General features: G+C 34.5%; 1 protein-coding gene across 33 annotated transcripts in view; it reads left to right on the top strand.

Annotated features, from left to right (window-relative positions):
• The first annotated feature begins 4,855 nt into the window (after positions 1–4,855).
• Positions 4,856–14,769, top strand: part of LOC18437349 (Transducin/WD40 repeat-like superfamily protein) — a 28,047-nt gene continuing 18,133 nt past the window's right edge. For 13 of the 33 annotated variants that reach the window (XM_088860488.1, XM_088860456.1, XM_088860485.1 and 10 more), the window contains exons 1-3: positions 4,856–4,943; positions 5,653–5,891; positions 13,916–14,016. Coding sequence is in view for 5 of the 33 variants with exons in the window: in XM_088860456.1 (XP_088716582.1) it covers positions 5,817–5,891; positions 13,916–14,016 (176 nt within the window). In the remaining 28 variants the exon portion in view is untranslated. Of the gene's footprint in view, positions 4,944–5,652; positions 5,892–8,710; positions 9,804–11,406; positions 11,547–13,915; positions 14,017–14,769 lie in introns of those variants that run through there. The other 20 variants (XM_088860477.1, XM_088860484.1, XM_088860475.1 and 17 more) reach the window with 3 other exon arrangements.

Raw genomic sequence — 14,769 nt, 5'->3', positions numbered from 1 at the left:
TTTAAATGTTTCTAAATCATCTGAATTTTTACTAATTAGGTATACATATCCATAGAATGAATAATCATATATAAATGTTATGAAATATTTCATACCTCTCTATGTATTTTTATATTTAATGGGCTACATATATCAGAGTGAACAATACTAAGTAGTTCATTAGACCTTTTTTCTTTAAGGAAATGCTTTTTAGTTAATTTACCATAATTACACGGTTCGCATGTTTTAAACACAATTTCTCCTAAATTAAGGAGCAAGCCTCTTTTTACCATGTGATTCATTTTATTTTTATTTATATGTCATAATCTTAAGTTTCATAAATATGAATCATCAACACACACAAAAGCATAAAAAGAGCCATCAGAATAACAAAAAAGATATAAACTTTCATCAATATTCAATTAGTGTAATTGTCAACTTTAGTACCATACACCAATGCTCTATAATGTTTTTCAATGGTGACTCGACTAAACCTAAACCTTATTATCATAATGCTTATCGTCTAGCCTAGGAAAAAAAATTAAATTGCGCCTTATATTGGGCACATACAATGTATCAATCAATAAGAGGTTTGTTCCTCCTGATAAACAAAGCTTGAAAAAGCTTGAAAGTACTGATAACTAGTACATCACAGTAGGCATCATTTCCCATATAAATCCACTGGTTACCGGCTGTAATCTCCTTCAACTTTGTGAATCCGTCGTTGGTCTTTGAGACATGTTGAGTGGAGGTTGAGTCGACCCACCAATTTCTTAGTTCATGGTCGACAACATTGATTCTAGGACGACACATATCAAGTCATTTTTTTTATTTTTGATTATTTCGAGCAGGATTGTTATTATGGTTTATATTTTTGTTTTTCATCTTAGGAAAATTAAACTTGATATGCTCAATTTCTTTACAATAAAAATAGGTATTTCAACATTATTCTTTTGATTTTTAAAATTTCTCTCATTTCCCTTATACCTATTATTTTTCTAATTATTGTAAAATTATTGGGAAACTGAGAAGATGAACTTTGGGCAAAATGGAGCTCATTAGATTTCTTCATCATTCTTTTTTCAGCTTCAATACTGAGGTGCGTGAAAAGATTCAACATAGTTATCCATTGTGCAAAGTAGTTCAATACAATTACAATATGCTCCCAAGATGATGGGAGACTGTTAATGATAATAAGCACTTGTCATCTTTTATAAAACTCAATATAGTAGTCCTAGCTACTTTGTCATCTTCTGACCATTTTTCAAGTCACTTTCGGGCTTGACCATTGGCATTAGGCTCTAAAATTGATAGTTCTGTATCTAGAACATAATCCACCCTATCTTGGAAGAGAATATATCCAATTTTTCTCTTCCATATAGAACAATTTGTTCCATTGAGTTTTTCAAGTTTTGATAGTTCTGATATTACTAGCCTGGATGCTATTTTAAACTTTAGATAATACCGAAAGGTTTAAAAAATTCAATTATGTTTAAGAACAAGGTTGTCTTCTAGTCAAATCAATACGTTGCAGACTTTGTATGGGTAGCAACTTTAGTGAACAATTCTCTTAAAATGTTTATGTTTACACTACTATGATGCAAGAAAATCAAAAGGTAATGCAACAATCTACTTTATGTAATTCTTGCATAATACTAATTTTTATAAATATATGTTTTAGCTCTAGAGAGAGAAAGTCTACAATTATATTTAATATTTTTCAACAAAAATATAACATAACATAAATCACAAAAAATGAATTCACAAAATCAAGATCATGAAATTTTCTTACTTAAAAAGACCAAAGCATAGAATAATTATGCAAGGCAGTGACAATTATGATGCAAATAAAATATATAGAAAATCCCTAAATTATAAACATGCAATTGATATGTCAAACTTTACTCGAATAGTTGTTGTGTGTATAATAATTTTCAATAATCCAAAAAAAATATGCACTAATTTTCAACAACAAAAAATGGAAGAATGACTATGCAAGCTAACTGATTTTCAAGAAATATGTCGTTTTTTTTTGTGTCTCTCTCTAAAAATTAAGCAACATCTTTATTTCTCTCTCTAAATATTACAGCAGCAAATTTTAATTTAATTTTATTATTTATTATTAAGTTCACTGAAAATTTAGTGAATTTCACTGATACTCACTGAATTAGAGAGAGAGTAAATAATGAAGACCTTAACGTTATGATTGGTTCAAAGTTTTCTTTCTCCTTTTCAATACTGATGATTTCTTAAAAGCGATACGCAGAGAATATCTTAGAGACATAATATGATAAGCAAATAATATCTTTAAAGGGACAGTAAGATAATATCTTAAAAAAAGTATAAGCTGAGAGTATCTCAGAGAGCAGAGAATATCTTAAAAAGGATAAATAGAAAATATCTTAAAAAATTGATAAACAAATAATATCTCAGAGAGCAGAGAATATCTTAAAAGGGATAAGCAGATAAAATCTTAGAGAGAGAATATTTATTTGAGAAATAAAAAAATAAAAAAATCATATTATTAAATTTAAGGTAAAAAAAAAGTAAAAACATTTATTGTAAGATATACGGGCATGACAAAACCCAATATCAAAGTTACTGTAAATTAAACTAAAAAAAAGATATAAACACCAACAAAAATGAAAGATAGAACTTGGGACATGTAGGTTATGAGCAAGCCACGCTTCCACAACTATGTTATGATACCAACGTTGAAATCTTGAGGGAAGAGATGGACCCACTAAATTCCCAGGAGTCGAAGCCAATGTCGTGAGACTGTGGATTGCAAAGGTCAGGGTTTTCCAGAATAATGAGAACTCAAAGATAACTTCTCTGTGTACGTCTCTCCATGGCCATGAAATGCCTGGTTATAGAGGGATGGATGAGGTAATTCTCTAATGTTCAGCTTCCTCCTGGAATCTCTGACAAACGTGGCCCACAATTCCTGAGAGGTGGGTAGTTATCATCTACCCATTAAATGATGATATCTTCCCTATCGAAGAGGCCTTTATTTTAATGATAAATATTAAATCATTAAGATAAATAATAAGAGAGAGAAATGTAAGACTTGTTTGGCATGACAACTCATACATACCAACAGCAACACCACATATTTAGCTACCTGTTGTTCACGAGTTTCCTTCTATTGCAGAAAGTTTGGGTATCATTTGCATGTTGAAGATAGGGTACGCATTGACCTCCTCGGACCGCAATGTTGAGAACAATCAAGTTTTTAAATAACATTTTTGTACTTCTTATTTTTGTTATTAAATTAAATGGGTATGGTGGTAAGTAAGAACACCACCGTGACACTATTCTCTCATTTTTCTCTCTCATGTGAAACTCTCTCTCATTCTACCTCCCACTTTCTCTCTCTTCATAGTTCTTAATCTTTCTAACACTTTGCTGATTTCTATCATTCAAGTTTTTAAATGACATTTTCGTACTTCTTATTTTTGTTATTAAATTAAATGGGCATGGTGATAAGTAAGAACACCACTGTGACATTATTCTCTCATTTTTCTCTCTCATGTGAAACTCTCTCTCATTCTACCTCCCACTTTCTCTCTCTTCATAGTTCTTAATCTTCTAACACTTTGCTGATTTCCATGATATTCTCGAGATCCAATGATGTAATCTGACCTTGCAAAGACCGCACATAGTCATACGGTCAGAAAGCCTTGTGAAATCAAGTATTAAAAAAGAGAGACCTAAATATAATGGTTTTTCCATTTGTGGGTCTCCTTTTGATATGCGGATCGAATGGAAAAAAAAAAGAAGAACTTAAAAAATTATAGTGACGAGGCAAACCCTAAATTTTCATGGATCTAAAATTTCGATCTAAAAAATTGAAGGGGTGCATCAAACCCTAATTTTTCATGGGTCGAAATTGTGATGTCAAATTGAAAATCCTAAAACTAGTTGGGATTTTTTTGATGTTTCAAAGTGGTTGTTGGACCATCTAATGTGTCTCATATATAGTTGGCAAGTTGGGGATTATCAATAAATTGGCTAACCATAAAATTAAAAATAAATCATTTTTATTTTAAAAAAGTCGGATGAGAAAATTAGGTAAAAAATACGGATCGATAAAAATATTTCATATAAAGATATCGTTACTATATTGGATTAGGCTAAAAACATTGAAGTAAAATAATCGGATAATTTTATAACATTAAAAAATTTGAAATTTTAAAAAATAAAAATTATGTCAAAACCATCAATAACTAATTTATCTATAAAATTTTTAATAAACTAATATAATGAAGTAAATTAATTTAGGTACTTCACTTTCATCCAATCGTTTAATATTAAATCTATCTATTAAATACTTTAAAAAAACATCGCACCTACTAATTACATACCAAAAATAAATATACTATATAAAGTTATTCATTAAATACGTTAATTAGGTGACACATATACAATATAAATTTATTAAAAAAAATACACGATTTTCCATTATTATGGTTAAAGTTTTATAAATTTCTTTCAAATTGAAAAGAGGCTCGTAGAAATTTTAGTTTCACGTCTGTGTTTACCGTTTAGAGAGAGAAGAAGAAGGAATAGAAATTTGGGTTTCACGTCTGTGTTTACCGTTTAGAGAGAGAAGAACGAAGAGAAGAAACTAGGGCTGGCCTCATAGCCATCAGGGTTTATATGGAAGAACGAAGAAGGAAAAGGTCATCGGCTTCACAAACCATAATGGAAGAGGGCTCTAACTGAGTTTTAGAGTGGGAAAAGGAAGGAAGATGGGTTGCTGATTTTTGATACTTTGAAGAGGATTTTTCTCTCTGATTTGGGATGTTGTTTGAGAGAAAGCCTTAACTGATTTGTGAAGAGGCCCTGACTGATTTTTACAGAGAGAAAAGTAAGAGGGTTTTCATTTTATTGGGAAACAGCAAGCAGAGCTGAAGGATTAGGTTTGGGGAACTAATCTATATGTACAACTGCTTGCTCCTGTAAGTTTACAGTTTACACTATATTGTTTATCTTTGTTATCACATAAACAAAAACAAAATATTGATTACTTGGTCCTGTAGTCACACTCTCTGCTTCTCATTTATCAGTAAAATACTATGTTTTGAGCTATAATTTGTGCCATAAACAGTATTTTCATAAAAACAATTATCATAAATAATCACAGAAATCTGCTTGTATATGATTTTCTTTACACAATGATTTACTTTACCAAATGATTTGCTATAAACAGTATTTCATTTACACAACGATTTTCCATAATAACAACTGAAATCTGCATCTATTTGTTTAAGTTTTTAAGAAAAAGGGAAAAAAAAAACTTCATTCCTTCAATCTGCATTGAAGAACGCAGTTGGGATAAAGATTTCTATTTTATGTTTTTTTTTGAAATAATATTTTTTTTTCAAAAGCATGAAAGTAACAATGGTTGCAATACACAAAACAGGAAAAAAAAAAAATTTACTTTTTTTTTTAAAAAATATAGGTAAAAAAAGATACAATTTTTTGGCGTGATTTAAATCGTATTATGAAAAAAAAGCGCTTTAAACGTTTTGATGTAAACTACGCTATTTTTTTTTCCGACCTTTTCAAAAAAAAGGTCGTCGTTTAAAACTGTTTAAAAAAAAAAGCCGATTTTAATAAAATCGCCAATTAAACGGCGATTTGCTAACTATGGTCTCATATCTTCAGGTGGAGTGAAATCAAGCAGCTGTTTGTGGTAATCAGCAAGGCTTTTTTGGCTGCTTGTGGTAATCAGCTAGTTTTTTTGGCTGTTTGTGGTAATCAGCAAGGTTTTTTTGGCTGTTTTACCATTACTGACAAGTCTTGCTCTGCAAGAAAAAGCGGAAACTGTGATGGCGGTGGTCATCACAGAGTTGGATGATGATATTGTGAGAAGCATGTCTATTGGTGCAGTTTTTACAGATTATGTGAGTTAATACCATTCTTCTTTTATTCTCTCTCTTAGAAGAAATTTGTTCTCTATGTCGTTCATGAAAATTTCAGCTAGACTGCAATTCTTTTTCTCTACCCTCACTCTCTACTCATTTCCTCACCCTTCTCTTTTTTTGTTTTTCTATTATGTGTGTTTGTATCTATCTTGTTTCTACCTGTAGTGGGAGTAAAACGATTTTGCAAACTTTCCTCTGTAATTAAAAGTTAATATTCGAGTGTTGTGAATTGATTGCAACTTGATTTGAATTGTGTGCAACTTCATTTGTGACCTCCCTTCCCCAACTCACTTTCTCTTCTAAGTTCTAATCACTCAATGTTTAGAAGTTGAGACTGTAATTGCTTGAATTGTTTTGAGGTTCATTCTGAATTGCTCCCATTTCCTCTCTCTTTGTAACTACACATCATAGTTAGAGCCTGCAAGTTTGGATTGTAATTGTAGTTTTTCCTTATAAGTGTCTCAAATACTGCAAAGAATACATAAGGGAAAATCAAAGTGTAAAAATGGTTTTATTTAGACACCATGGAAAAAGGGGAAAAAAAAACAATGATCAAGAAAAATGTGAAAGATCTCATGAAATACCATTGCTAATCACCATTGACGTAATCACATCAAAGGACTCTCCTTGAATGATTTGGAGGTATACATACGAGGAAAGCAACAAATTATAATGTAACCCACTTGACCCTGAAGAAGTTAAAAAATGGCCATACAACTATAAAATTCTAGTGCATGAGTGAGTGACTGATTTTATTAGCCTCCTCCCTGAATAACATGCACATGTTTAGGTATCATTATACTCCTCCACCGGAAATGAGTTGCACAGTGTACATAAACATGGCTCAGGCAGGGTACGGGCCGTACGGCCCCTTCCTCAGCCAAGTTACTCGGGCGAGTCTGCTGTACGAACACATAAGGCTGACTTTTTTTAGAGAGAGGCGATATGGCAAATTGGAGCCTTGCCCAAGGCAACTTGGCAATAGAGGGCCAGGTGAGAAGGCCAATGAAACAAGTTAACTAGTGCATGAGAGATTGATTCTTGTATGGAGCCAGTGTCAATCGGTTGGCGTGCGCTTCTAGTAAATACCAATTCTAGGATACTCTTTTTCACAAGATTGGAAAATACAGGGAACCAAATGGGCCCTTATGGGATCTAGGAAACCATGAACTACCCTACTGCTTATAGCTCAAAAGTCAAAACAATTGGCCACTTTGGTCTAAGGATAATCTGCCGAACTCAATGAAGTGGGGAATCTTCCCCATGGGGAGTTGTTTCCAAGTTAAATAAAGTGCCGCAAACTGCACCATTTGCAAACACCTTGAGTTCTCTATGATTTTACCTTACCATTCTCTCTTGATGTAGCAAACACCTTGAGTTCTTACTCACAACACCAAAGGTGCTACCCCATAATTCTCTACATAACCTTTATATAAAAACCGCTATTGTTAACCATAAGTCTATATTGCCACTTTCCTAGAAGGGATTTGTTAGGCTCCCATAACATCCTTGTATCTAGGCAGCATTCTTATTTGTGTTGACATGTCTTTGCCCATTTCAAAAGATCAAATTTTAGCCTCCTTCCCATAAGAAATTCATCTGGTAATCTTTCTATCTTTACGACTAACTTGGTTGGCACCTAAAAGAGGGACAGAGCTACTTGATTAATGTGATCTTTCTCACAACAAAAAGAAAGTTACTCCTCTATGAGTAGGGTCTACTGAACCGGATCTCATGAGCTCTTATTTGGTTTGGCAATGTATGTTGCCCCAAGATATGAGCTAAGAAGGTATGAGACCTAATGATATAACGTCCCAGTTGTTCGTTCCTCACATTCATCCCAGCCATAGAGCTTTTCCAAAGATTAATTTTGAGTTCCATGACTACCTCGTAACACCACATATTTAGCTACGTGTTGTTCACGGGTTCCCTTCTATTGCAGAAAGTTTGGGTATCATCTGCATGTTGAAAATAGGGTATGCATTGTCCTCCTTGGATCGCAATGTTGAGAACAATCAAGTTTTTAAACTGTCTTTTTGTACTTCCTATTTTTGTTATTAAATTAAAGGATATAAGTGGGCATGGTGGTCAGTAAGAACACCATTGTGACACTATTCTCTCGTTTTTTCTCTTTCATTCTATCTCCAACTTTCTCTCTCTTCATAGTTCTTGATCCTTCTAACAATTTGCTGATTTCCATCATTCAAGTTTGCTATATTTTAACTTGGTATCAGAGCAAGATGCTTCTGGAGATATTCTTGAGACCCAATAATGTAATCTCACCTTGCAAAGACAGCCCATGGTTGTACGGTCAGAAAGCCTAAATTTGTGAAATTAGGTATTAAAAAAAAAGAGACCTAAATATGATGATTTTTCCATTTGTGAATATTCTTTGTGATATGTGGATCAATATGGGAAAAAAAAACTCAATTCTGAAAATTATAGTGGTGAGTCAAACCCTAAAATTTTATGGATCTAAAACTCCGATCTAAAAAATTGAAGGAGTCCATCAAACCCGAATTTTTCATGGGTGGAGTTTGTGATGTCAAATTGAAAGCCCTAGAACTGGTTGGGATTTTTTTGATGTTTCAAAGTGGTTTTTGGACTCTCTAATGTGTCTCATATTTTCGGGTGGAGTGAAATCAAGTAGCTGTTTTTGGTAATCAGCAAGGTTTTTCTGGCTGCTTGTGGTAATCAGCAATTTTTGTTTGGCTGTTTGAGTGTTTGTGGTAAACGACAAGGTTTTTTTGTGTGTTTTGGTTAAATAGTGGCTGATATATCAAATATTACTGATTCAGAGCACTCTTCTACGACCACCAATACTCGGAGTGTAAACTCTCTGTGGGTATCCATGGAAAAATCCCTGGTCTGCAGATTACTAATGTTAAACGTGATGGGACCTATTATTTGGAATGGTCTCGCGTTGCTAAAATGTTTATTGGTGGTAGAGAGAAGTTGGGTACATCATTGGTAAAATTGTTGAACCTGAAGAGACAAAATACTTCATATGAAAAGTGGGAGACTGAAAACTTGATTGTAATGTCTTGGTTATTGTACTCAATACAACCTTCAATTAGTAAAGGTTTCCTATTTCTTCGTATTGGGAAAGAAATCTGAGAATCGATACACCAAACATATCTCAAAGCAAGAATGGGTCCCGGGTTTACCCACTAGGGCAGGAGATATCACATCTTTGACAGGGGGAGCAGTCTCTAGCAGCATATTTTTCTTACTTTGAAGTCTATGGAGGAATTAGATCATGATCATATGTTTAAACCAGCCTGTAAGCAAGATGGGGATAAATACAAGGAATTTTAGGATCAAAATGGTATCTTTGAGTTTTCGGCTGGATTGCTCCCTGAGTTAGAATTAGCCAGGGTTCAAATTCTTAGTTGGGATGCTCTTTCATATCTCAATCAGGTATATTCCTTTATCCAGAGTGAAAAAAGTAGGATAGGTGTCATGCTTCCTGCACAACCAATGGATCGTGCTGCTCTTGTTTTTGCCTCATTGCCTCATTGCCTCCTAAGAACAATAAGGGGATTGGATCAACAAAATTTGGAAAAGGGAGTCCCAATTAAGGAGATAAAAGTAAGCTAAAGTGTGATCATTGTGGTAGGACTGGTCATGTCAAGGAGAATTACTGGGATTTAGTTAGTCGACTGGAAAAATCTAATCGTCCTGGGCAATTCAATGCACGTAATGTTTCAACCACTGGTGGTTCAACAACTATTAATGCTGGTTAGGTGCAACTCAATGCAGCTACATCCTTACCTTCTGTCCAGAGGAAGATGATATCAGTCTTCAAGGAGGAAATTGAGAGCCTTCGCCAGTTGTTTGCACAGTTAGATGGCCCACCTACTACCTCCACAGCATCCTTTGCCTACTCAGGTATTCATCCTTCTACCAACCATATCTCCCTTTATTCTTTTGGACAGTCATGGATCATTGATTTTGTTGCTTCAGATCATATAACTGGTATGTCCTCTTTGTTTTCTTCTTATTCTCCTTGTTTTGGAAGAGGAAAGTTAGAATTGCTAATGGTTCTTTGTTTTCTTCTTATTCTCCTTGTTTTGGAAGAGACAAAGTTAGAATTGCTAATGGTTCTTTCTCTTCCATTGCTGATAAAGGAATTGTAAATACTTCATCTCAATCATTTGTTCTTCATGTTCCTAACTTTTCTACAAACCTAATGTCTGTTAGTAGCATTACCTAGAGTCTAGATTGTAGTGTAATCTTCTTTTCTTTCCATTGTGTTTTCAAGACCTCGATATGAGGAAGATGATTGACAGTTATCGTGATAAAGGAATTGTAAATACTTCACCTCAATCATTTGTTCTTCATGTTCCTAACTTTTCTACAAACCTAATGTCTGTTAGTAGCATTACCTAGAGTCTAGATTGTGGTGTAATCTTCTTTCCTTTCGATTTTGTTTTTCAAGACCTCGATATGAGGAAGATGATTGACAGTTGTCGTGAAGCTGGTGGTCTCTACATTCTTGACATGCCTATTACTACTTCTCAAGCTCCTCAGTCCAGTATGAATATTAATAAAGATCGAATTTGGCAGTGGCATCTTCAACTTGGTTATTCGTCTTTTTAGTCATTGAATATTCTATTTCTTAAGTTGTTTGCTTCTACAAGCACGTCAGAGTTCAATGTGAAGTTTGTGAACTTTCAAAACTTTGTAGAAACTCTTTTTTGCCCAGTAATAATAAAACTACTATTCCTTGTGCTACTGTTCATTCTGATGTATGGGGTCCATCTCCTCTGACTTCTATTTTTGGTTATTGGTATTTTGTTTCTTTTGTGGATGATGACTCTTACTGTACATGGATATATCTTATGAAGACCAAATATGAAGTCCCTAAATTCTTTAGGGTCTTTTATAAGATGATCTATAATCAGTTTGACCCTAAAATTTAGTTACTCAGATCATATCAAAGTAAAGAGTATTGCAATTGGGAGTTACTTTCTTATATTAAAGAAAAAGGCATAGAATATCATAAGTCTTGCTCATATACCCCACAACAAAATGGGGTAGTGAAAAGAAAGAATATACACGTCTTGGAAGTGAGTTGTGCTCTTTTCTTGAGTATGAAGGTACCCGAGAAGTATTGTTTTGAAGTTGTACTTATGGCATCCTATCTCATCAATCAAAGCCCTCTCGTTTTCTTGATAACCAATCGTTCTATAAACTTATCCATCCTGATCGTCCACTTATTAGTGTCCCTCTTAAGGTCTTTGTTTGTGTTTGCTTCGTGCGCGTTCTTGGTCCAAATTGTACAAAGTTGTACCCTAAATCTGTAAAATGTATTTTCCTCGATTTCCCTTCCTCTCAGAAGGGCTACAAATGCTATGATATAGTGTCTTGGATGGAATTTGATTCAATGGATGTAATGTTTTCCTTTTTTCTCTGCCTCTCTTTAGGGGGAGCTCAATGTGGAAGAGAGCTCTCATGTTCCCCTTCATGTTCCTATTTTTTCTGACTGTAGAGGGCAGGAGGACAGTGGAGGCCAATCTTGTGATGTTAGAGCTGAAGAAAAGCAATTAAAAGTCTATACTCAATGGAAACAAAGAGTGGAGATCACCGTAGTTGACATGCCTCGGAGCCAGTCTCATACCTTTGATCCAGGTAATCCTAGATCCACTTTTATCAATTCTCAGTGTGATTGAGTCTCCAATTGTTGTACATAAAGGCAAACGTAGTTGTACTACTCAGCCAATTAGTAATTTTGTTTCTTATAAGTCCTTATCTCCTTCCTAGATTGCATTTGTGTCCTCTTTGTCTTTTGTTTCTATCCTTTCCTGTGTTACAAAAGCTTTAGCTCATCCTAAGTGGAAGGAGGCTATGCGTGAGGAGATGAGGGCATTACTTAAGAATACTCGGGAGCTAAGGGAAGAAGTTGGTTGACTGCAAATGGGTTTACACTGTAAAGCAAAAGGCCGATGGAACTATTCATAGATACAAGGCGAGATTGGTTGCTAAGGGGTTACTTAGACTTATAGAATAGTCTACTAGGCAACATTTGCTCGTTTAGATAAAATGAATTGCATTCGAGTGCTTTTGTCCTTGACAGCCAACTTTAAGTGGTCCTTCTATCAGTTGTATGTCAAGAACACATTCCTTCGTGTGGAATTACAAGAACAAGCTTATATGGTACCTCCACCTGTGTTTTGTGTACTTGGATGTGAAGGGAAAGTTTGTAGATTGAGAAATGCCATCTTGGGACTAAAGTAATCTCATAGTGATTGGTTTGAGAGGTTCAGTGGGGAAAGAATTAGGCATACTCAAAGTCATTCTGACCCTACCTTATTTATCTAACACACAAAGATCAACACCACAATCCTAATTTATATGTGGATGACATTGTTGTAACTGGTAATTGTCCTGAGGAAATTTTGCAACTCTAAAGGTTTTCTGGGAGAGAATTTGAAACGAAAGATCTAGGTTCACTGAAGTTCTTTCTTGGAATAGAAGTAGCCAGGTCAAAAAGAGGAATTTTCATCTCTCAAAGGAAGTATATATTGGATCTATTTAAGGAAACTGGAAAGCGTGGGGCTAAACTCGCCAACACACCTATAAAACAAAACCACAAGCTTGATGGCCTAAGGGAGAAGCTCTCAAGGACATGGATATGTTTCAAAGATTAGTGAGTTGACTAATATGCCTTTCACTTACATGCACAAACATTGCATATGTTGTGAGCATGATTAATCAGTTTAATGCATTCCCTTTTAACTATCCATCTTGAAGCTGCCATCAGAGTACTCATGTATCTAAAGTCATCACCAGGGAGAGGACTGCTGTTTGCTAATCATGGGTATCCATTGGTTGAAGCTTATACAGATGCAGACTGGGGTGGTTCTATTATAGATCGAAGATGGACATTGGGGTGTTGTACTTTTGTTGGAAGGAACCTTTGTGATTTAAAGGAGTAAAAGCAATCACTAGTAGCAAGATCAAGTGCAGAAGCTGAATATGGATCTGACTCATGGTACATGTGAATTACTATGTCTAAAAATTCTTTTATGAGAACTTGGTTTCTTGTGAAAGGTCAATGTCCTTGTACTTGACAATAAGGCAGCTGTCACTATCAGTGTAGCCCATAATCCGGTCCAGTATGATAGAACGAAGTGTATGGTAGTGTATCACCATTTTAATCGAGAAAGGGTTGCTACCAAAGAATTTTGTCTTCCTTATGTTAAAGGCTGTTGGGAAACCTCTACTAAAATGATTTTAAGCAAGCAGGGCATATGACAGATATCTATACACTAGCTTGAGGGGGAGTGTTGAGAATAATCAAGTTTTTATCTATTTCTTCTTATATCAAGTCCTTGAGGACATTTCTGTCATTTCCTTTTCTTAAGGGACCTTTTTGTACTCCATATTTTTGTTAATAAATTAAAGAATATAAGTGGGCCGTAATGATTAGTAAGAACACCATCTTGACTCTATTCTCTCCTCTTTCTCTCTCTCTCTCTTCAACTTTCTTTCTTGTCACAGTTCTTGATCCTTCTAACACTTTGCTGATTTCCATCATGCAAGTTTGCTACATTTTAACTCACAGCAAATTGCATCAATCATCATGTCTTCATCAATGATCTTGCCAAAGTACTCTTCCACCAATGTAAAGAGGAGGGGTTAAAAAGGGTCCCCCTGCCCCTATCAAATAAAGGAAATCCTAACGGATTTATCATGCATGGTCTCCCTCTCGCTTGCTCTCTGTGATATATAGACGTAGTAGTGTGACGATACCATAAGGACTCACTGAAACTTGATCCACTAAAAATTTTTAGGGCATCTGTCTCCTTGCTGCTCCATGAACATGGTTAAAAGGAAGTTGAAGAGAACTGTTAGCTTGTTATTGTCACATTGAAATGCTATCCAGCTCTCTTGTTTTTTTGTTTTTTCAATATAATGTCAAGATGTCTGTTAAAGTGAAGGCTTTTGTTCTTTCATCAGCAAAACACTTAATGTTAATGTTATTCCATTATCTTCAGGTTGGAAAGATCAGTTCTTTTGATTTTCATCGAACCGAAGATCTCTTAGTTACAGCAAGCGAAGATGATTCTATACGCCTTTATGATATTGCAAATGCTACGTAAGTTTGTAGGATATAATTAAAAGGACTACTGCATTGTGGTTGATATATTCTTAAATTCGATGCAAACTTTACTATGTTGCTTCATCATCTTGTGCATTATCATTTTGTGTATTCGTTATCTATTAGTTGTTCTGTTTTCTTTGAATCTTCTTGTTAGCTATGTTATATTCGATAAAAGTAGAAGATACTTGTACGGGTACACTGGCTAAGTGCGTAAAGTGAACTGATATGTATATTTTTAAGCATTTGTGGTAGTATTTTCCTTTTGAATTGAGTTATCTTGAAAAGGATTGTGCATTACGACTTGTTTTTAGTGCTTGGATATTCAAGGAAAGCTTGTAGATCTGGTATTGGCTAAAGGAGGGGCTAATAGATAACTTAAGTGAGAGGTTCACCTTGACTTTATAGATGTAAAAATCCAAGATTATTGCATAAAAACTATCACTAAACCTTGTGGATTTGGTACTAGCTAAATGAGGGGCTAACAGATAACTTAAATGAGAGGTTCAAACTTGAATTTATAGATGTAAAAATCAGAGTTTAATGCCTAAAGACTAGCCGTAGTCTTGGTCATTGAGTAGATTGTCTCATCCCATGGGTAACGCGAAATTATTAAACCTATATGAGCATATAATGTATACAAATGTCTCCTGTGTAAGGGTGGAGTCAGCTTAGGATGCAATGTTGTCTATCTACTTGACTAATATTTTCGTAGTCATATTCTTTAGATAAATAGATAATTGATATTTG

The sequence above is a fragment of the Amborella trichopoda genome, chromosome 3 (assembly GCF_054954075.1).
Source record: "Amborella trichopoda isolate Santa Cruz 75 chromosome 3, AtrichopodaSantaCruz75HAP2 v2.0, whole genome shotgun sequence".
NCBI lineage: Eukaryota > Viridiplantae > Streptophyta > Magnoliopsida > Amborellales > Amborellaceae > Amborella > Amborella trichopoda.
This window is presented reverse-complemented; position numbering and strand designations above follow the sequence as displayed.